This window comes from Micropterus salmoides, unplaced genomic scaffold, assembly GCF_014851395.1.
Source record: "Micropterus salmoides isolate LMB-PRFRI ecotype aquatic unplaced genomic scaffold, ASM1485139v1 Ms_hic_scaffold_1, whole genome shotgun sequence".
In the NCBI taxonomy this organism is placed as follows: Eukaryota; Metazoa; Chordata; class Actinopteri; order Centrarchiformes; family Centrarchidae; genus Micropterus; species Micropterus salmoides.
This window is the reverse complement of record NW_024040040.1, coordinates 55,853,596-55,877,618: the sequence shown is the minus strand read 5'-3', so window position 1 is coordinate 55,877,618 and position 24,023 is coordinate 55,853,596. Positions and strand designations below refer to the sequence as shown.

General features: G+C 43.1%; 2 protein-coding genes across 2 annotated transcripts in view; both read left to right on the top strand.

Moving 5' to 3' along the window:
* LOC119897314 (NACHT, LRR and PYD domains-containing protein 12-like) overlaps positions 1–24,023 on the top strand; it is a 609,009-nt gene that overhangs the window by 344,050 nt on the left and 240,936 nt on the right. The window lies entirely within an intron of this gene.
* LOC119897619 (apoptosis regulator Bcl-2-like) overlaps positions 10,386–24,023 on the top strand; it is a 29,484-nt gene continuing 15,846 nt past the window's right edge. Inside the window, exons 1-2 of the mRNA XM_038711460.1 lie at positions 10,386–11,281; positions 12,783–13,126. Of these exons, the coding sequence (XP_038567388.1) occupies positions 11,098–11,281; positions 12,783–13,126 (528 nt within the window). The 5' untranslated portion in view covers positions 10,386–11,097. The remainder of the gene's footprint in view (positions 11,282–12,782; positions 13,127–24,023) is intronic.

Genomic DNA, 24,023 nt, shown 5'->3' with positions numbered 1-24,023 from the left:
GTGTCTGAAGAGCTAAACCAGAACCCTGAATCCATCCTGTAGACCTGTAGTCATAGGAGGGTTGTCCCTCATCAGCAATGTTACTGAGTGAAGTGTCTTCAAAATAAAAACATAAATGAGACGTGGCTTTTGGCTTCAAGGTTACAGTTTGTGAACCAGACTGATAAAACCATATTTCCACATATACATGCAACAAACCCGCCCTTCACACAGGACTGGAAGGATGTGATACATCATACTGAATAACCAATGAAATTGTATTTTGTTCATTAGGTTATAAAACAGTGCACACACAGTACCTGGGAATAAAGTATTTATTTACTAAGGTGAAGACAAGTGAAGGGTAATGAGGATATATACAGTATCTGACAAAAGAGAGAACACCCCTCACATTTGTGTAAAATTTGATTTTAATCTTTTCATGTGACAACACAGCGCTTTACACATTAATGTCTGTGTGAAGTGTTATTTTGAGGGGGCAGCAAATTTACACTGTTATACAAGCTGCAACGCTCACTACTTTACGCTATTATACAAGCTGCAACGCTCACTACTTTACACTGTTATACAAGCTGCACGCTCACTGCTTTACACTGTTATACAAGCTGCACGCTCACTACTTTACACTGTTATACAAGCTGCACGCTCACTGCTTTACACTGTTACACAAGCTGCACGCTCACTACTTTACACTGTTATACAAGCTGTACGCTCACTACTTTACACTGTTATACAAGCTGCACGCTCACTACTTTACGCTATTATACAAGCTGCAACGCTCACTACTTTACACTGTTATACAAGCTGCATGCTCACGGCTTTACACCGTTATACAAGCTGTACGCTCACTACTTTACACTGTTATACAAGCTGTACGCTCACTCTCACTACTTTACACTGTTATACAAGCTGAACGCTCACTACTTTACACTGTTATACAAGCTGCACGCTCACTACTTTACACTGTTATACAAGCTGAACGCTCACTACTTTACACTGTTATACAAGCTGCACGCTCACGACTTTACACTGTTATACAAGCTCACTACTTTACACTGTTATACAAGCTGTACTCTCACTACTTTACACTGTTATACAAACTGCACGCTCACTACTTTACACTGTTATACAAGCTGAACGCTCACTACTTTACACTGTTATACAAGCTGCACGCTCACTACTTTACACTGTTATACAAGCTGAACGCTCACCACTTTACACTGTTATACAAGCTGTACGCTCACTACTTTACACTGTTATACAATCTGTACAAGCTGCACGCTCACTACTTTACACTGTTATACAAGCTGCACGCTCGCTACTTTACACTGTTATACAAGCTGTACGCTCATACTTTACACTGTTATACAAGCTGTACGCTCACTCTCACTACTTTACACTGTTATACAAGCTGCACGCTCACTACTTTACACTGTTATACAAGCTGTACGCTCACTCTCACTACTTTACACTGTTATACAAGCTGAACGCTCACTACTTTACACTGTTATACAAGCTGCACGCTCACTACTTTACACTGTTATACAAGCTGAACGCTCACTACTTTACACTGTTATACAAGCTGTACGCTCACTCTCGCTACTTTACACTGTTATACAAGCTGCACGCTCACTACTTTACACTGTTATACAAGCTGTACGCTCACTCTCACTACTTTACACTGTTATACAAGCTGAACGCTCACTACTTTACACTGTCATACAAGCTGCACGCTCACTACTTTACACTGTTATACAAGCTGAACGCTCACTACTTTACACTGTTATACAAGCTGCACGCTCACGACTTTACACTGTTATACAAGCTCACTACTTTACACTGTTATACAAGCTGTACTCTCACTACTTTACACTGTTATACAAACTGCACGCTCACTACTTTACACTGTTATACAAGCTGAACGCTCACTACTTTACACTGTTATACAAGCTGCACGCTCACTACTTTACACTGTTATACAAGCTGAACGCTCACCACTTTACACTGTTATACAAGCTGTACGCTCACTACTTTACACTGTTATACAATCTGTACAAGCTGCACGCTCACTACTTTACACTGTTATACAAGCTGCACGCTCACTACTTTACACTGTTATACAAGCTGCACACTCATCTGTAATATTGGAATCTCAACATATAATTTTAACGGTTTCGCAAATGTCTCCAAACAAAACAAGATCTTTACGTGGCTGAAGAAAGATATTCAAATTGTTGGCGTGCAAGAAACACATTCAAAATTAGATAGCAAATTAAAATGGAAGTCTGAATGGGGAGGAAATTTTTATATTAGTCATGGACTCAGCAATAATAGAGTAGTAATCATTCTATTTAAACAAAATGTAGATTACACAATTCTGCACTTTTTCCTCACAAAATCTGCCAGTACTGGGAAGATGAAATTAATGCACCAATCCCATGGAAAGAGTACTTTAGATCAATTTATAACACTACAGTAGATTCATATTCAAGAATATTCCTACTAAATAATCATTGTAAAATTGTATATTTTCAGGGTGTGAATGTGAGTGTGAATGGATAAGCCTGAAGAGTTTTTGTAGAGTTTTGTTCTGTATTTTCTTTTAATAAAAAGAAAAAAAAAAGAAAAATCCTTCCTTCCAGGTACCGTACACTTCCTGCCAGTAGTTGCAACACCCCTTTGCTCTAGTCACAAATTAACAAGAAAAATATCAAGTCAAAGAATAATAATATTTTCTAATTTCCAATGCATACAAAGCAGATCCAGCAGGTCTAAAACCAAGACTAAATGAGCATTTGTTCTCTAGATCTTAAATGAAAATTACACACAAGAAGCAGAAAAGACATCAATCATGGGTTGTCACCATCTTCCTTCTGTTATTTAATCTCTAACTGACGTTGCTTTCATTTTCACAGTGGCTGCTGATGTTTAGGCAAACAGTGCCTTCTTTCCTGATTAAAATGATTATCTCGATGTCATCAGGGAATGCATACATGAGACGTCCTGACAGGAGACTTAAAGGTCTTAAAGTTTACTGAAAATTTATATTTACTATATAAACTGAAGACTCCGGACCTTCCCCTCCTTATCACACCTTTTTTCACACCTCCCCTCATGAGTGCTAGATACACAAATCAGGGACGCTTTACCTTTTGGTTTAATTTACAGCAAAAGCTTCCTCTTTACTGGAAACCAGCGTTATTTTGAGACTTCAGCATGCACTGCCGCTGAGCATGTCACGATAAAGGTCTCCAGAGGTAAAGGTCTCTTAAGTCAAAGGTAAGGTCAGGCACAAGAGATAAGTCTTTATTATCCATTTCAGGAAACTTGTCTTTGGCCTCACCAGGTTCATTATAAAACATTCAGCAAACAGGGGGTTTGAAGGATCCCCCCACAATTCACTGTGCTTTCTGTCTGCAGTGGAGCGTATATATCTCACTCAGCTGTCTCTGTGGTGTACGTATGATTTTCACAGGCATTTTCACAATCCTTGCTAATTTAGACCTATTTCTATCCCCAAGACAACCATACCATGTTGATATGTTGTACGTGAGACCAACTCTAGGGTATTTTCACTTACAGAGAAGCTGTTCAACTTCCCAACAAATACATCATTGCATGGCCTTTTTATAGATATAGTCAGAGTTCGCTGCAAAACTCAATCTACTGTCAAGTTGTATTTAAAGTCCTCCACAATGTCAACAGGACGGTCATTAATGTTTACTGTGTTTAGGCAAAGTGGGATGTTATTACTGCAGATTAGTCCTTAGTTTTACTGGCATTTATAACTAGAGCACTGTTTGAACACCAGCAAATTGAGCTAGTCAGTTAAAGATTATCAGTCTTAAAGCGACGGCAAATCACGTTACTTTATGGTTTGTTTACGTGTCAGGCAGTCAAACGGTTTCTATGAAGGCCCCCCAAGAACCAGAACCAGTGGCTTCCAGTGTCCTTTGCTTCACATTCATCTCGTTCTCACAACAGTACTTAACTTTTTTAAATGTCCCTTTTGCTCATGCTGCAGAGGCGACGCCATCCTTTCTGCCTTCTCTTCTTCTTCTACTATAACCCCCTCCAGGCCGACCTCCCAGGGAAAGTTTATTCCTCTCTGCTTCAGCACAGCGTCCACACGAGAGGAAAACACAAAGGACAGTCTGAATGATGAACTGTGTTCCCAGCTTAAGCGATCTTTGTGTACCTGAGAGACGAGACAGAGACAAGAACTGGTGAAGAAGAGTTTCCAGAGCTGACAGGAGGGAGGTTCCCAACATCTGGCTCTGGGCCCAAACACGGACTCAACACGTGAAGTTAGGTCATCAGGCAGCACGAAGGCTCACATTTCATCTCACCTGTACCTGAAGCAACACGGTGAAGTGTTCACACCCAGAGAGCAGCTTACACACAGCCTCCATGGACCACAATGCAACGCTGCATACTGCTTCAGTACATGTGATTTATATGTTTGAATTCAGAAACTGATGTGTGACGACGTCTTCAAGTCCAAATATAGGCTAAATAATGAAATGATGTAACATTTGCTGTGTGAAACTGCTTCTGCCTTTTGTTTCTGTGCAGGTAAACGTTTTATTCTGTAAGAGTTTTCATTTTGAACATGAAATGGTATTAAGTTGGTGAAGAGCTCATTATGACTTGTTGTGGACTCGGAAGTCAAAGTTTAGGACTCTCGCTGAAGAGTCGTGTTGATGTTGATTTATTTTAGGATAAATATATCTGCGACATAATGTTGCTTTAACGTGTTTTATAAAGTAAAGTTTATCATTATTAAACATCAGCTGATTGTTGTTGTATCGATCCACTAATCGTCTGTATTGAGTGAACTGGCCCTTTAAACTGTAAACACCTCTACCTGTAACACACAGCTCAGCCCTGCCACCTGGTGGAGACAACAGCAACAACAACAACAACCCTCCAGTCAGCATGTGACCCGTCTCTGAGAGGTTGTATTGATCAGTCTGTGCTGTAGCAGAGTATCAGCTACTACTAATAATACTTCTACTACAGGAACAACCGTTGATGCTGCTGAGTTTATACAAATGTATTTTTGAGGATTTCACAGAATTTAAATATGTAGTTTACTTTAGACAAAGTTTAAACAGCAGAGCTGCAGATTACTTACTTTATCAGTTCAGTTCATTGATTTATCCTCTTTGAAATGTTGAAACAAAAGAAATAGTTTTAAAAAGCTCTTCAACAGTCTTGTTTTGTTCGACCAACAGTGCAAAACTCCTGATCAGCTGATAACCAGTCAGTGGTCTCAGTGGTTTTACAAACACAGTAAAGCGCTGGTTCCAGCCTCCAGGTGGAGCTTTACAACTGTTCTGTATTGTATGAATATCTTTGGGTTTTGGACTGCTGGTCAGGAAAAACAAGACTTCTGGAGACATACAGGACTCTGGGAAACTGGGATGGTCGAGTTCATGACTCTCTGACATTAAAATAAAATAATCAGCAGATTAATCACCAATAAAAATAATCTTCAGCAGCTCTGATGAATTTAAAAAGGTATAAAACTGTGAAAAGCAGCAAACCCTCAAACCTGAGAGGTTTAAACCGGAGAGAGAGATTTAAAATGTTTCAGCTCGGTACTACAAGTACTATTAATATTAATGAGAGGCTACTGCTATTATATATATAACTAACTGACTATTTGTAGTAATGACTCCCCTCTGACATGTAGTGGAGAACAATATAAAGTAGCATAAAAGTACAGTTACCTCAAACGTGGACTTAACTGTAGTACTCAAATAAAAGTACTTAGATACTCTCGTTGAGTCTGGAATAAAAACTTACTGTGTTAATATTTACAGAGAGGATGTTACAGTCTGATCCATAATCAATATGTGGATGATTGATCCAGCAGGGGGCAGCAGACTCTCTCTCACACACACACACACACACACACACACACACACACACACACACACACACACACACACACACACTCTCACACACACACTTTGGTACAGGTGATCTTGGGTTTGATTCCAGGGTGGGGGGTATCCAGGCTTAATGCTACCAGCCTACCAGCCTAACCCATGAGTGAAACTGCAAATACAAGAGCCATACCGGCTCAGACGTCACCCGGGTTAACAAGATCTGCATCAGGAACCCAGGCTACTGGAACAAGACCTTCAGTGAGAGGGGTTATATGCAGAGACTATGGGATGTAGCCTGTCAGGCATCATAGCGGCTAAGATGAGTAGGCACAAGGCTCAATACATAGCCAAGCACCAGCTACTGGTTGATAGAGCAGTCACTCGAGACTGCAAGACCAGGCAGACCAATCTGTGCACTGCCTGGATTGACTACAAGACTCAATGCATATACATGGATACTGGATACTGAAAATGTACAAGATCAACAAGACACTCTTCATCAAATTCAAGGGCAACTGGACTTGGTTGAAGACACTGGACAGATCTGACTGACTGGTAGGGAACTCAGCTATTTATTTGATAGATAGAAATAAATAGCTGAGTTCGTTACAGTCGTTAGGACTACCGAAGGCCAAGACTGAACGACCATCGTTGGCATCTTCACCTGAGGCCAATAGGTTACATTTGTTGAGTTTCCTGGGAAGTGATGAAAGGGCCACAGACTGAGAATCTTCACAGACAGCCTTCATCAAGAACTCAATGGGGCTGTGGAAAACAAGTCTGGAAGCCAACTCAAAGCCAATTGCACAAGTCACCATCAAGTGCGGCATATACCAAGGTGATGCACTATCCCCGCTGCTGTTCTGCATAGGCCTGAACTGCCTCAGCCAGATCATCACAAAGACTGGCTACAGATACTGGTTCTGGAGTGGAACAACCATCAGTCACCTCCTCTACATGGATGACATCAAGCTGTATGCCAGAAATGAGCGAAACATTGACTCACTGATCCACACTACCAGGATCTACAGCAACGACATTGGAATGCTGAATGGGAAAAACAAGATCCGAGCCATCAACACATACGCCCCGCCAGTCATCAGATACCCCGCTGGTATAATAAACTGGCCAAAGGAGGAGATAGAGGCCACTGACATCAAGACGAGAAAGCTCCTCACAATGCATGGAGGGTTTCACCCCAAATCCAGCACCCTGAGACTGTACACCAAGGGTAGCGAGGGAGGCCGAGGGCTAGTGAGTGTCAAGACCACTGTCCAGGATGAAACAACGAAGATCCAGGAGTACATCAGGAAGATGGCCCCCAAAGATGAAGGGCTTAGTGAATACCTCAGGCAGCAGAAACCTGAAGGTGAGCACAAGGAAGATGAAGAACCTTCATGGAGGGACAAGCCGCTGCACGACATTACCACAGACAAATAGAAGAAGTGGCAGATATCAAGAAATCCTACCAGTGGCTGGAAAAGGCTGGACTGAAGGACAGCACAGAAGCACTAATCATGGCGGCACAAGAACAGGCACTCAGTACAAGATCAATAGAGGCTGGGGTCTACCACACCAGGCAGGACCCAGGTACAGACTGTGCAAGGATGCCCCTGAGACAGTACAGCACATAACAGCAGAGTTAAGATGCTGGCAGGAAGTGCGTACATGGAACGCCATAACCAGGTAGCTGTCATAGTGTACAGGAACATCTGCCATGAGTATGGGCTGGAAGTCCCAAGGTCAAAATGGAAGACACCTCCTAAGGTAGTTGAGCTAAGATCCTGTGGGACTTCAAGATCCAGACTGACAAACTGGTGATGGCTAACCAACCAGACATCGTGTTGATCGACAAACAGCAGAAGAAGGCAGTAGTGATAGATGTGGTGATCCCAAGCGACAGCAACATCAAGAAGAAGGAACACGAGAAGCTTGAGAAATACCAAGAAAGAGGAGCTAGAAAACAAAGGAAAGTAAGAGCAACAGTGGTGCCAGTGGTGATCGGAGCCCTGGGGGCTGTGACCCCCAAACTGGGAGAGTGGCTACAGCAGATTCCAGGTAAAACATTAGAGGTCTCTGTCCAGAAGAGTGCAGTCCTAGGAACAGCTAAGATACTGCGCAGAACCCTCAAACTCTCAGGCCTCTGGTAGAGGACCGGAGCTTGAGGATGACACATACCACCCCGCAATCGGTGAGAGGGGGATTTATTATATAACTGCAAAAAAAACACGGTTAATAATAGCCTTTTTTAAAGAAGAAATATTACATGAGCGTAAAGTTGAACAGTGACAGGTTATCGTACAGCTTTAGCAGAAAATAGCTCTTATTGACCACCTGACCTTAAACAAGGTTTGTCACCTCAAGATAAAATTAAAGATAAAACTGAACAGCCTCAGCCTCAGGATCAACTCTGGTCCTCCTTTTTGACATGCTTATCAAATGGCCATGTGCTCCTCAGTTAGCAAAAATCTACATAGATTGATGACAAAAAGTCAGCAAGACAAGTTCCAAAAACAGCAATACTTACTCTGAATAAAATAGGATGTATACATGGTATTATTCTCCCTTTATTCATAATTTAGCTTACTCATTTTCTCACCAATGCATGTCATTAACATTAGCTTATTAGGCTAACTGATTGGTACTAACACTGCAACTGCAGGCCAAGTGTAAATATCTGTTAAAGAACGGTCAAATTGTATATAAACTCAGAGAATAACTGTCTCTGTGGTTGAAAATGAAGAAAAGTAATTACTTGTGAGGCCATGCCTGTGGAGACTCAGCTGTGTCTGCAGGTCGGCAGCAGCAAGACGGTTGTGAGAAGTTTGGTGGCTCTGGGGAAGCTAACATTAGCTTATCCAGCTGATCTATCTTAATTTAAGCCATTATGTGAGGAACTGATTCTCTAAATTGGTGAACACGATACTTAATCAGCAGTATTAAATTGGGGATGTTACTTTTTGAGCATGGAAAATGTGAATTACTGAATTACAGTAGGCTATTTCTAAACTAGCTTAAAAAGTTTGTGTAAGAAAAATTACAGATTTATGAGGACCTGTTGAGTGTGTCATGAATGTGTGTTTAAAGTGTGTTAAAGTACCAAAACTGACCACTAGTTGGCGTATCAGCAAATGAGCAAAAAACATTCACACACTTTGTAAACTTGTGATATTTCAGGACATGGGAGATTTTTGGCTTAGAGGCATTCAGGGAGCATCTAGAACTCTGTAGTGAGCTTGGAAAAATGAGGACCCCCAAAATGTCCTTATTTTTCTGGACGTCCTGATATTGAAGGTGTGTTATCATAAAAATGTCCTCAGTTGTCATGAAAACAAGTACAAACACACACACACACACGTGTTACACAAACAACAGCTCATCAACAACAACAAATAAACCACAACAAGTTTCCATTCAGCTGATCAATAAACATTGTTTTTTATTGAAACAGAAACCACTGAGATACTACAATCCTACTACTACTGCTGCTGCTGGTACTGTAGTAGTGATCCGCCAGTGTTGTGGCAGTCACCTGACACAAACACATGTAGTACAAGTACTATTACTGCTACTACTACAACTTTGGTGCAGCTACTACTACAAGAACTACTGCTATTATTGTTACTGCTACTATTAGAACTACTAGAGGTACCACTACTACTAATACTAGTACTAATAGTACCACAGTACTAAACGCTATTCTAGTAAAAATACTACAACTACTACGACTAGTAGGTATACGTCACCACAACTAGGCCTACTACTACTAATCATACTACTACTACAACCACTACAAATAGTCTAGTACCAACTATAATGGTTTGTCTACTGTAAGAAATACTACAATTAAATATACTACAACCACTAGGAACACTTCTACTACTACTAGGGTACAACTAATAAAAACAATAATAATACTTGCAAGCCTACTACTACTATTACTACTAATACTCCTGCAACAAATACTACTTTTACAAGTACTATTTGCTACGTACTATGACCTCTACTACAACTAGAGTGCCATCAGTACTAACTCGAGTGCTACAACAACTGGTGCTGATAATAATACTTCTGCTAACAAGAACTACTACTGCTGATTCTGCTACAATACTACTACTGGAATACTGCAGTATTAATAATACTGCTAGGCTCCAACCTCTATCTATTGTACTCTTCATTCTACTAGCTAGAACTAATGGTACTAGTGCCATTATTAATAGTATGTCTACTGTAAATAATACTAGCCTACTATTAACTACCAACTAAGTAATACTACTGCTACTAGGGTAGCTACTACTAATAAAAACAATAATATTAATACTTCCAGACCACCACTACTATTATACTCCCGCTACAAAGATTAATACCACTATTACAAGTACTAAAACGTAGTAGTACTACTAATAATACACATTTATCAAGACAAGGAAAACGCAGTACTTCAAAAGTGACACGGACGCGCACTACGCAGTGAAAGCATGAATGAGAGTGACGCAGGAGGAAGTGACCGTTATTCTGTGACTTCTCTCCGACCCACGAGCCGGATCTGAGCCGGATCAATGTGAATCCAGAAGCCTTCATCCTCATCATCCTCTGAAGGGATTTATAGGGACTTTTCTGACCGGAGTCTGGCGGCGAGGACCGTCGGAGGGGAATCCCGGAGGGGGGCGTGACCACCGGCTGTGAGTGCGCCTGTGTGTTTGTGCGGCACGTGCGGTATCAGTGAGGAGTACTACGGACCCGGAGGAAGACCCGGACCTGATCCTGCGTCTGTCCACAGCTTCACATGGGTTACCGATCCGCAGCAGCGGGTCCGCTTCCTCTGCGCATCATGTGTGTTCAGATTCTTCACCTCGCGGCTTCCATCATCAGATAATCAACACAGCCGCGCGGTCTTCACGGTCAGCTGAGACCCGTTTCTTGCTGGATCAGTTTCAAACTTCAGCTTTTGAAGGATTTTATCCAAACATGGACTCGGATGTGTGTTCACAGCTGAACTATTGACTGATTTAGGAAACACTGAATAATAATAATAATAATAATAATAATAACACCGCGGATCGGCGGATTCAGCTGGCGACGTTTCTTGCTGACGTCATCAGGCGCCGTGCTCCTATTGGCTGTGTCTCTGAGGATGCGTGAGGTCAGTGTCTAGGCGTGGCAGTGACGGACGGCGGCCTGTAGGGGGGGTGGGGGGGTGATGTCAGCCGCCTACAGCAGCCGGGACATCGTGGAGGACTACCTCCGCTACAAGCTGCTCAACAGCGGCGTGGCGTGGCGCGTGCGGCCAGCACGAACAGGTGGCTGGCGACCAAGGCGCGAGCAAGGTGCGCCAACGTCATGGTTGTCATGGAGATCTGAGGGAGCAAGGTCACACCAGCCAGGTGAGCAAGGTGACCGTGTTGTCACAGCAACGGCTACTGTCTTATCATTGATTATGATGTCATCAAAGGGGTATGTGGAGGAGTCTATTGATACTACTGCAAGTACTACTACTACTACTACTACTAAAAATAAAGCGACTACTACTACTTCACATACTACTTCTAGGCTACTACAAAAAGCTAATACTATGACACGTAGTACTAAAAATAAAGCTACTATGACTACTAGTACTCTCTGCTCTTCCTGTTATGATGTCACTTCTTTTGCTCGTAGCATGATGATGTCACTGCTCATGGTATAAGGTGACGTCATAGCATGAGTGACATCACTGTTTAGCTCCTCCTCTTTTCTTATGATGTCACGTGCCTCCTTGGTGTGACGTTTAATGGAGGTCAGATTGAGTGACAGCAGAGTTCGGGACGCTGTTCAACATGGGCGGAGTCAAACGGATGACTCGACCTGTTGCTCTGTCAGCATCAGACGTCAGCTGCCTCGCTGCCGACGTGCTGCTCGGTATTAAAGTTCTCCATGTCCCCACGCAGCTCTGCCTCAACTCTGTGATTTACAGAGTTTCCTGATGGACACGTTGTTGCTTTATGCTAAAGTGACTGCTAACTGCTGCTAACTAGCTGCTGTTATCTAATTAGCTCAGTTAGCCGTGCAGCTAGCGGTCATAGCTGACTCAGCGGCGCCGCATTGGGAACCAGAACCGGAGCCAAGCGCGGGCAACAACACCGAGCTCCTAAGCCTCCTAGTGAACACAGCATGAACAAAAGTGGTTTACAGATGCTAAACCGTTAACTGTATCTGTCTGCATCTGTAGCTAGTTAGCTCGGTTAGCGGTGCAGCTAGCGGTCTTATTAGCTGACTCAGCCACCTCAGCACTGTATTCCCCGTCGTCAAACTGGCCTCTGTCGGTCTCGGAGGATGTGTTTGGTCCCGGCTGTAGTGTTCACTGCGTTATACTGGACACTGCCTGTTGCTAATTTTACGCCTTTCTAATTATCCTGCCTTTATGTCGAGGCTTCTTTTCTTTGATGTATGTGTTATCAGAGGCGGACAAACAACATAATGAATGAGCTGTAATCAAAGATAATACACAGACCAGGCTAACTGGTTCTCAGGAGGTTGTTTATGTTTACTGTTCTGGTACATGTCAACATGCAACCGCATCTTTATTTCTGTACATGAAGTCATGTGGTCTTTATGTGGAAGTGAAGGGGTCAAACGTTTGACGGTACATACTTCTGTAGTACTGGACATGGATCACCTAAACATACAAGTACACAGGCATGGTACTCTCCGTATATTACATGCATCACCTGCCTGACAGAAGGGCTGTGATTGGCCCCTCTTGTCTTTAAAGGGTCCCTCCTCCCTGAGCAACACAACAACAACAATTAGTAGAAAAGTGAATAAATAAAATATACACACACACACACACACACACACACATACTAATCGTCTCCTCCTTGATGATTGGTGGTCTCCTCTTCATAGATTCCTGGTTGGCTCCACCCCGGCTGCAGGTCGTCCTGCGGTGCGCCGGTGACGAGCTGGAGCACCATTACCGCGGCGACCTGTCGGCCCATGTGTCGGTGCTGCTGCAGGGCGACGCCGGCCTGGCGGCACGACGGCGAAGCCTGACGGTGGTCAGGGAGGAGCTGTTCAGGGATGGGGTGAACTGGGGACGCATCGTGGCCATGATGGAGCTGTGCGGCGCTCTGTGCGCCGAGGTGGTCAAGACGGGCGGGACGTGGCAGGTGGACGACATCGCCGGGTGGATGGAGGAGAGTCTGGACTCGCCGCCACTCCGAGGATGGATAGAGGATAACGGAGGATGGGTAGGAGTCTCTTTCCTCACCACAAACCAGACTCCATTGAGTTTTCTGTTGATTTAGCATATTCGCAGACGACACAGGAACAGGTAACAGGAGGGCAGAAGCAGGTGGAGATGTGGGGGGCAAAACAGGTGAGCAGGTGGATGTAGGAGTCAGGTGACTTGGTGCTCCTGGAGACCGGGACAGAAAATACAAACAACCGAGGTGGCTGACGTGCGAACCAAAGAAAAAGTGAAATCAGTGAAATCTGGTGGGAGTTTGGTTAAAAGAGAAAATATGAAAAGATTAAAAGTATGAGGTGACTGTTTCTTGTTTTAATGTTATTATGTCATGTTATCTTGTTACATCATGAAAATGCTTCACAATCGGCTCTTCAGGTCCCTGATGCGATTCCAATGGTCCTTGAAAGGTATCTTAGACAGTGTTCAGAGGTCGCTGAAATAGTTCAGGGATGCTCGGCAGTGACTGAGCAGTCTTTCATTCGCTTCCAGAAGTCCTTGAAGTTCCAGGACAGGGTTTAGGGTTGTCTGGGGATTACTGGGCCCTTCCATAGTTGGTTCCAGAAGTCCCTGAAAGGACGGGGTTCTTGACTGATTCTTCATGCTTCAGAGGGCTCCTGTGGCGTTTGAAGGGGTCGCAGGGGGCCGTCTGGATCAAGTTCCGTCACATTCACAGCGTGGATCAAGAAATCAGTAAGAGAAATAATCAATAAAATCAGACGTGTGAAGTAAAGCATAGAATAAACACGTTTATTAATAAGAGATGGTTTTCTCTGTTTCGGGTGTCAACCGGGATATGTAATGAGTGTGTGTGTGTGTGTGAGTGTGAGTGTGTGAGTGTGAGTGTGTGTGTATGTGGGGAGATCAGATGTGACACTGCAGACAGTATTTTGGTTTGAATGCAAATGATATGCAAAGTGCAGAAAATCCCTAAAACTCTGCAGACAAACTGTGTGTGTGTGTGTGTGTGTGTGTGTGTGTGTGTGTGTGTGTGCGTGTGTGTGTGTGTTGGAGGGCAGAGCGACGGAGAGGCAGACAGACTGAAACACAGCGAGACTCGTCTGACTGAAACTGAGACAGAAACACGGAGCTCGTTTCACTGTCAACCCAAGAAATGACTGATCACTTGTTTCTTAGCTGCAGAATGTTATAAGCTAAAAAACGTTTTGCTCGAGGCCTTTATGGGCTCAAAAATAACTCAAATGTGACCTGATAACATGTTTACATTCAAAACCTCCATTTGGAAAACGTGGTTTTAAAAAACAACCACACCAGAACAGAACTAGCTGCTCATTAACGGCTTTATTCCAAACTTCCACTGGAGAAAGCCTCATACTTGTGTTTAAAGACTGCTGCTAGTTAACTGGTCCTTTCCAAACCTCCATCTGAAAAGCTCTTCTTAAAGGACCAAAAGAGAGTCACTTCTAGACGTCTGTTGGGGAAACCTGACCTGGATCAATAAGCAGTCACCATCTCTAACGTTATTAAAAACACATTCATGTGACTCATAGGCTGACAGGAGATGCAGCATACTTTCATCATGCTGTCAGGTTCAGTTTAGACCACAGACCTGGGGCTGAGCTGGACTAGAGAAGACCTGGTTCAGGTTGTGTCAGATCAGGAGCAGATGAGGTTTGATATCTGAAGATAATGTGTGTGTGAAAGACCCCCTGAACGCAGCACAGAGATGCTTTCACTTTCTATTTATATTCTATCCTGTCGCTGTGGTTTCCTTCAGTTTTATCTACTGCCTGATAACATGTGTGTGTGTGTGTGTGTGTGTGTTCGTGTGTGGTATTACCTAGAAATATCTTTCCAGGTAATCCGTGTGGTTGAGTTTCCGCCTCGGGCTTCAGATCAGCTGACAGACTATTTCTGTAGAACCTCAGTTCAAATAACACCTGAATACCTAAAAGTACCTAAATGACAAAACACACACACACACACACACACACTCGCAGGTGACCTGAGCTGTGTGTGGGTCTCCGTTTTCAGTTAATTTTCAAAGGGAGTCTGGCAGTGATGCTGGTTTGACTCCTGTCTTTTGAGCGCTGAGCAACACGCTAACACCGCAGCAGGTGAAGCTGTGTGTGTGTTTCTGTGTGTGCGTGTAGTTAGCTCCACGAACACAGGCAGTGGTGAGCCGAGCTGCTTTCTCAGAATTCAGTTAGAAAATTTTCCACCAAGATGTTCAGAAAGAACCAGAGCACAAGGCTACGTGGTAGAGTGAGTGTTAGAGTGTGTTACAGTGTGTGTTAGTGTGTTAGAGTGTTAGAGTGTGTGTTAGAGTGTGTTAGTGTGTTAGAGTGTTAGAGTGTGTGTTAGTGTGTTACAGTGTGTGTTAGTGTGTTAGAGTGTTAGAGTGTGTGTTAGAGTGTGTTACAGTGTGTGTTAGTGTGTTAGAGTGTTAGAGTTTGTGTTAGAGTGTGTTAGTGTGTTAGAGTGTTAGAGTGTGTGTTAGAGTGTGTTACAGTGTGTGTTAGTGTGTTAGAGTGTTAGAGTGTGTGTTAGAGTGAGTGTTTGAGAGTGTTACAGTGTGTGTTAGAGTGTGTGTTAGAATGTGTGTTAGAATGTGTGTTAGAGTGAGTGTTAGAGTGTGTGTTAGTGTGTGTGTTAGTGAGTGTTAGAGTGTGTTACAGTGTGTGTTAGTGTGTTAGTGTGTTAGAGTGTTAGAGTGTGTGTTAGAGTGAGTGTTAGAGTGTGTGTTAGTGTGTTAGAGTGTGTGTTAGAGTGTTAGAGTGTGTGTTAGAGTGAGTGTTAGAATGTGTGTTAGAATGTGTGTTAGAGTGAGTGTTAGAGTGTGTGTTAGAGTGTGTGTTAGAGTGTGTGTTAGAATGTGTGTTAGAATGTGTGTTAGAGTGAGTGTTAGAGTGTGTGTTAGTGTGTGTGTTAGAGTGAGTGTTAGAGTGTGTTACAGTGTGTGTTAGTGTGTTAGTGTGTTAGAGTGTTAGAGTGTGTGTTAGAGTGAGTGTTAGAGTGTGTGTTAGTGTGTTAGAGTGTGTGTTAGAGTGTTAGAGTGTGTGTTAGAGTGAGTGTTAGAGTGTGGTACAGTGTGTGTTAGTGTGTTAGAGTGTTAGAGTGTGTGTTAGAGTGTGTGTTAGAGTGTGTTAGTGTGTTAGAGGGTGTGTTAGAGTGTGTGTTAGAGTGTGTTAGTGTGTTAGAGTGTTAGAGTGTGTGTTAGAGTGAGTGTTAGAGTGAGTGTTAGAGTGTGTGTTAGTGTGTTAGAGTGTGTGTTAGAGTGAGTGTTAGAGTGTGTTACAGTGTGTGTTAGTGTGTTAGAGTGTTAGAGTGTGTGTTAGAGTGTGTGTTACAGTGTGTGTTAGAGTGTTTGTTAGAGTGAGTGTTAGAGTGTGTTACACTGTGTGTTAGTGTGTTAGAGTGAGTGTTAGAGTGTGTTAGTGTGTTAGAGTGTTAGAGTGTGTGTTAGAGTGAGTGTTAGAGTGTGTGTTAGAGTGAGTGTTAGAGTGAGTGTTAGAGTGTGTGTTAGAGTGAGTGTTAGAGTGAGTGTTAGAGTGTGTGTTAGAGTGAGTGTTAGAGTGAGTGTTAGAGTGAGTGTTAGAGTGTGTGTTAGAGTGAGTGTTAGAGTGTGTGTTAGAGTGAGTGTTAGAGTGAGTGTTAGAGTGAGTGTTAGAGTGTGTTAGTGTGTTAGAGTGTTAGAGTGTGTGTTAGAGTGAGTGTTAGAGTGTGTGTTAGAGTGTGTGTTAGAGTGTGTGTTAGAATGTGTGTTAGAATGTGTGTTAGAGTGAGTGTTAGAGTGTGTGTTAGAGTGTGTGTTAGAGTGTGTGTTAGAGTGAGTGTTAGAGTGTGTGTTAGTGTGTGTGTTAGAGTGAGTGTTAGAGTGTGTTACAGTGTGTGTTAGTGTGTTAGTGTGTTAGAGTGTTAGAGTGTGTGTTAGAGTGAGTGTTAGAGTGTGGTACAGTGTGTGTTAGTGTGTTAGAGTGTTAGAGTGTGTGTTAGAGTGTGTGTTAGAGTGTGTTAGTGTGTTAGAGGGTGTGTTAGAGTGTGTGTTAGAGTGTGTTAGTGTGTTAGAGTGTTAGAGTGTGTGTTAGAGTGAGTGTTAGAGTGAGTGTTAGTGTGTGTTAGTGTGTTAGAGTGTGTGTTAGAGTGAGTGTTAGAGTGTGTTACAGTGTGTGTTAGTGTGTTAGAGTGTTAGAGTGTGTGTTAGAGTGTGTGTTACAGTGTGTGTTAGAGTGTTTGTTAGAGTGAGTGTTAGAGTGTGTTACACTGTGTGTTAGTGTGTTAGAGTGAGTGTTAGAGTGTGTTAGTGTGTTAGAGTGTTAGAGTGTGTGTTAGAGTGAGTTACCGTGTGTTACAGTGTGTGTTAGTGTGTTAGAGTGTTAGAGTGTGTGTTAGAGTGAGTGTTAGAGTGTGTTACAGTGTGTGTTAGTGTGTTACAGTGTGTGTTAGTGTGTTAGAGTGTTAGAGTGTGTGTTAGTGTGTTAGAGTGTGTGTTAGAGTGTTTGTTAGAGTGAGTGTTAGAGTATGTTAGAGTGTGTGTTAGTGTGTTAGAGTGTGTGTTAGTGTGTGTGTTAGAGTGTTTGTTAGTGTGTTAGAGTGTGTTACAGTGTGTGTTAGTGTGTTAGAGTGTTAGAGTGTGTTACAGTGTTTGTTAGAGTGTTAGAGTGTGTGTTAGAGTGTGTGTTAGAGTGTGTGTTAGTGTGTTAGAGTGTGTGTTAGTGTGTTAGAGTGTGTGTTAGAGTGAGTGTTAGAGTGTTAGAGTAAGTGTTAGAGTGAGTGTTAGAGTGAGTGTTAGTGTGAGTGTTAAAGTGAGTGTTAGAGTGTGTGTTAGTGTGTTAGAGTGTGTGTTAGAGTGAGTGTTAGAGTGTGTGTTACAGTGTGTGTTAGTGTGTTAGAGTGTGTGTTAGAGTGAGTGTTAGAGTGTGTGTTACAGTGTGTGTTAGAGTGAGTGTTACAGTGTGTGTTAGTGTGTGTTAGAGTGAGTGTTAGAGTGTGTGTTACAGTGTGTGTTAGAGTGAGTGTTACAGTGTGTGTTAGTGTGTGTTAGAGTGAGTGTTAGAGTGTGTGTTAGTGTGTTAGAGTGTGTGTTAGAGTGTGTGTTAGTGTGTTAGAGTGAGTGTTAGAGTGTGTGTTAGAGTGAGTGTTACAGTGTGTGTTAGTGTGTTAGAGTGTGTGTTAGTGTGTTAGAGTGTTAGAGTGAGTGTTAGAGTGTGTGTTAGTGTATTAGAGTGTGTGTTAGAGTGAGTGTTAGTGTGTTACAGTGTGCGTTAGTGTGTTAGAGTGTTAGAGTGTGTTAGTATGTGTTAGTGTGTTAGAGTGTTAGTGTGTTACAGTGTGTGTTAGTGTGTTAGAGTGTTAGTGTGTTACAGTGTGTGTTAGTGTGTTAGAGTGTTAGTGTGTTACAGTGTGTGTTAGTGTGTTAGAGTGTTAGTGTGTTACAGTGTGTGTTAGTGTGTTAGATGTCTATGAAGATTCTCAGTCATCCAGGTCATAGTTATCCAACGAAGGTTAAAATGAAGGGCAACTGGACTTGGTTGAAGCTACTGGAAGACGTTTCGTCCCTTATCCAAAGGACTTCTTCAGTTCTGACTGACTGGCAGGGAAACTCAGCTATTTAACCTCAGTGGGGTCGTTATCTCGGGTCATCGAGACCGCTGGTTCGTTAGTGTTCCTTGTTGCTGTGACGACAGTCGTTACAGTCGTTGAGACTACCTGTGGCCGAGACTGAACGACCATCGTTGGTATCTTCACCTGAGGCCAATAGGTTACGTTTGTTGAGTTTCCTGGGAAGTGATGAAAGGACAGCATTGTAAGTGGGGGATAAGTGGTGGCGTAGACCCCCTCCCCTGTTCAATGACGGCTTCTCCACCCTGGTGTAGATGCTTCCTTGACACCTCTTTCAAACCATCCATCTTCTCTGTCTAAAATGTGCACCTGGTGGTCCTCAAACGAGTGTCCTCTGTCCTTCAGATGTAAGTAGACAGCAGAGTCTTGACCTGAGGAGTTGGCCCTTCTGTGTTGAGCCATGCGTTTGTGTCGTGGTTGTTTAGTCTCCCCAATATACAGGTCTGTGCATTCCTCACTGCATTGGACCGCATACACTAGATTGCTTTTCTTGTGTTTGGGTGTGCGGTCTTTGGGGTGGACCAGCATCTGTCTTAGTGTGTTCTTGGGTTTAAAAAACACAGGGATGTTATGTTTGTTAAAAATCCTCAACAAACGTAACCTATTGGCCTCAGGTGAAGATACCAACGATGGTCGTTCAGTCTCGGCCACAGGTAGTCTCAACGACTGTAACGACTGTCGTCACAGCAACAAGGAACACTAACGAACCAGCGGTCTCGATGACCCGAGATAACGACCCCACTGAGGTTAAATAGCTGAGTTTCCCTGCCAGTCAGTCAGAACTGAAGAAGTCCTTTGGATAAGGGACGAAACGTCTTCCAGTAGCTTCAACCAAGTCCAGTTGCCCTTCATTTTAACCTTCGTTGGATTAGTGTGTTAGAGTGTTAGAGTGTGTTACAGTGTGTGTTAGTGTGTTAGAGTGTTAGAGTGTGTTACAGTGTGTGTTACAGTGTGTGTTAGAGTGTGTGTTAGAGTGTTAGAGTGTGTGTTAGAGTGTGTGTTAGTTTGTTAGATTGTGTGTTACAGTGTGTGTTAGTGTGTGTTAGTGTGTTAGAGTGTGTGTTAGTGTGTTAGAGTGTGTGTTACAGTGTGTGTTAGAGTGAGTGTTAGAGTGTGTGTTAGTGTGTTAGAGTGTGTGTTAGTGTGTTAGTGTGTTAGAGTGTGTGTTAGAGTGAGTGTTAGAGTGTTAGAGTGAGTGTTAGAGTGAGTGTTAGAATGTGTGTTAGAGTGTTAGAGTGAGTGTTAGAGTGTTAGAGTGAGTGTTAGAGTGAGTGTTAGAGTGTTAGAGTGAGTGTTAGAGTGAGTGTTAGAGTGTGTGTTAGAGTGTGTGTTAGAGTGAGTGTTAGAGTGTTAGAGTGAGTGTTAGAGTGAGTGTTAGAATGTGTGTTAGAGTGTTAGAGTGAGTGTTAGAGTGTTAGAGTGAGTGTTAGAGTGAGTGTTAGAGTGTTAGAGTGAGTGTTAGAGTGAGTGTTAGAGTGAGTGTTAGAGTGTGTGTTAGAGTGTTAGAGTGAGTGTTAGAGTGTGTGTTAGAGTGTGTGTTAGAGTGTGTGTTAGAGTGAATGTTAGAGTGTTAGAGTGAGTGTTAGAGTGAGTGTTAGAGTGAGTGTTAGAATGTGTGTTAGAGTGTTAGAGTGAGTGTTAGAGTGTGTGTTAGAGTGAGTGTTAGAGTGAGTGTTAGAGTGTTAGAGTGAGTGTTAGAGTGTGTGTTAGAGTGTGTGTTAGAGTGAATGTTAGAGTGTTAGAGTGAGTGTTAGAGTGTGTGTTAGAGTGTGTGTTACAGTGTGTGTTAGTGTGTTAGAGTGTGTGTTAGAGTGAGTGTTAGAGTGTTAGAGTGAGTGTTAGAGTGAGTGTTAGAGTGTTAGAGTGTTAGAGTGAGTGTTAGAGTGAGTGTTAGAATGTGTGTTAGAGTGTTAGAGTGAGTGTTAGAGTGTGTGTTAGAGTGAGTGTTAGAGTGTTAGAGTGAGTGTTAGAGTGTGTGTTAGAGTGTGTGTTAGAGTGAATGTTAGAGTGTTAGAGTGAGTGTTAGAGTGTGTGTTAGAGTGAGTGTTAGAGTGAGTGTTAGAGTGTGTGTTAGAGTGTGTGTTAGAGTGAATGTTAGAGTGTTAGAGTGAGTGTTAGAGTGTGTGTTAGAGTGTGTGTTACAGTGTGTGTTAGTGTGTTAGAGTGTGTGTTAGAGTGAGTGTTAGAGTGTTAGAGTGAGTGTTAGAGTGAGTGTTAGAATGTGTGTTAGAGTGTTAGAGTGAGTGTTAGAGTGTTAGAGTGTTAGAGTGAGTGTTAGAGTGAGTGTTAGAGTGTTAGAGTGAGTGTTAGAGTGAGTGTTAGAGTGTGTGTTAGAGTGTGTATTAGAGTGAGTGTTAGTGTGTTAGAGTGAGTGTTAGAGTGTTAGAGTGAGTGTTAGAGTGTTAGAGTGAGTGTTAGAGGAAGGCTGTGACATCCCTGAGCAAGGATCAAAACATCACTATCCTACCTGCGGACAAAGGAAGATGCACGGTAGTACTTAACACAGCTGACTACCAGAACAAAGTCAACACACTACTAATGGACACAAACACGTATGAGACACTGAGACGAGACCCAACCAGCGGATACAAGAAAAAGGCCATAGAATGTCTACAACAGTTACAGAAGGACAACACCATCACCCGTGAACAATATTACCGTTTGTATCCTGGAGAAGCCATTCCATGCATTTATGGACTTCCCAAGATACACAAAAGAAGGAGCCCCACTCAGGCCGATTATCAGCAGCATTAACTCGGTCACCTACAACATTGCCAAACACATTTCCACCATCTTAGCTCCATTGGTGGGAAACACGCCTCACCACATCCAAAACTCTACTGACTTTGTAAACAAAGTTCGAGGACTAAAACTGGATCCAGATGAAACCATGGTATCCTATGACGTGACTTCTTTGTTCACCTGCATCCCCACCATAGAGGCAGTAGAAACCGTTAGGAAACGGCTAACACAAGACAACACCCTGGACAACAGAACCAGACTCAGCCCTGACCAAATCTGCAAATTACTCGACCTCTGTCTAAACACCACCTACTTCCAGTACAACGGTGGATTCTACAGACAGAAGCATGGCTGTGCCATGGGCTCACCGGTATCCCCGATTGTGGCCAACATCTACATGGAAGAAGTGGAGAATAAAGCCCTCAACTCCTTCAGAGGAATAGCACCGAGCCACTGGTACAGATATGTGGACGACACCTGGGTCAAAATCAAAAGCCAGGAAGTGCAAGCCTTCACAGAACACATCAACTCTGTGGACAGTAACATCAGGTTCACACGAGAAGATGTTCACAACAACAGTTTGGCCTTCCTGGACTGCGCTGTACACATTGAAGAGGACAGGAGCATGCAGATTGGTGTTTACAGAAAACCCACACACACAGACCAATACCTACTCTTCGATTCCCACCACCCACTGGAGCACAAGCTAGGGGTCATGAGAACACTGCACCACAGAGCAGAAAACATACCAACAAGCCCAAGCCAGAGAGAAGGACCAGAACCACCTGAAGGGGGCACTTACAGCCTGTGGATACCCTAAATGGGCTTTGTGAAGACAGCCACAAAATCCAAGAAGAACAAAACTACGGGGATGAGGAAAAGAAGGTCAAACGCAACAACATTGTGATTCCATATGTGTCTGGAGTATCAGAGAAACTCAGGAGGATTTTAACAAACATAACATCCCTGTGTTTTTAAACCCAAGAACACACTAAGACAGATGCTGGTACACCCCAAAGACCGCACACCCAAACACAAGAAAAGCAATCTAGTGTATGCGGTCCAATGCAGTGAGGAATGCACAGACCTGTATATTGGGGAGACTAAACAACCACTACACAAACGCATGGCTCAACACAGAAGGGCCAACTCCTCAGGTCAAGACTCTGCTGTCTACTTACATCTGAAGGACAGAGGACACTCGTTTGAGGACCACCAGGTGCACATTTAGACAGAGAAGATGGATGGTTTGAAAGAGGTGTCAAGGAAGCCATCTACACCAGGGTTGAGAAGCCGTCATTGAACAGGGGAGGGGGTCTACGCCACCACTTATCCCCCACTTACAATGCTGTCCTTTCATCACTTCCCAGGAAACTCAACAAACGTAACCTATTGGCCTCAGGTGAAGATACCAACGATGGTCGTTCAGTCTTGGCCTCAGGTGAAGATACCAACGATGGTCGTTCAGTCTTGGCCACAGGTAGTCTCAACGACTGTAACGACTGTCGTCACAGCAACAAGGAACACTAACGAACCAGCGGTCTCGATGACCCGAGATAACGACCCCACTGAGGTTAAATAGCTGAGTTTCCCTGCCAGTCAGTCAGAACTGAAGAAGTCCTTTGGATAAGGGACGAAACGTCTTCCAGTAGCTTCAACCAAGTCCAGTTGCCCTTCATTTTAACCTTCGTTGGATAGTGAGTGTTAGAGTGTGTGTTAGAGTGAGTGTTAGAGTGTGTGTTAGAGTGTGTGTTAGAGTGAGTGTTAGAATGTGTGTTAGAGTGTTAGAGTGAGTGTTAGAGTGAGTGTTAGAGTGAGTGTTAGAATGTGTGTTAGAGTGTTAGAGTGAGTGTTAGAGTGAGTGTTAGAGTGTGTGTTAGAGTGAGTGTTAGAGTGTGTGTTAGAGTGTTAGAGTGAGTGTTAGAGTGTGTGTTAGAGTGTGTGTTAGAGTGAATGTTAGAGTGTTAGAGTGAGTGTTTAGAGTGAGTGTTAGAGTGAGTGTTAGAGTGAGTGTTAGAATGTGTGTTAGAGTGTTAGAGTGAGTGTTAGAGTGAGTGTTAGAGTGTGTGTTAGAGTGAGTGTTAGAGTGAGTGTTAGAGTGTTAGAGTGAGTGTTAGAGTGTGTGTTAGAGTGTGTGTTAGAGTGAATGTTAGAATGTGTTACAGTGTGTGTTAGTGTGTTAGAGTGTGTGTTACAGTGTGTGTTAGTGTATTAGAGTGTGTGTTAGTGTGTTAGAGTGTATGTTAGAGTGTGTCTTAGTTTGTTAGATTGTGTGTTACAGTGTGTGTTAGTGTGTTAGTGTGTTAGAGTGTGTGTTAGTGTGTTAGAGTGTGTGTTACAGTGTGTGTTAGTGTGTTAGAGTGTTAGAGTGTGTTACAGTGTTTGTTAGAGTGTGTGTTAGAGTGTGTTAGTGTGTTAGAGTGTGTTAGAGTGTGTTAGAATGTGTGTTACAGTGTGTGTTAGAGTGTGTTAGAGTGTGTGTTAGAGTGTGTGTTAGAGTGTGTTAGAGTGTGTGTTAGTGTGTTAGAGTGTGTGTTAGAGTGTGTGTTAGAGTGTTAGAGTGTGTGTTAGAGTGT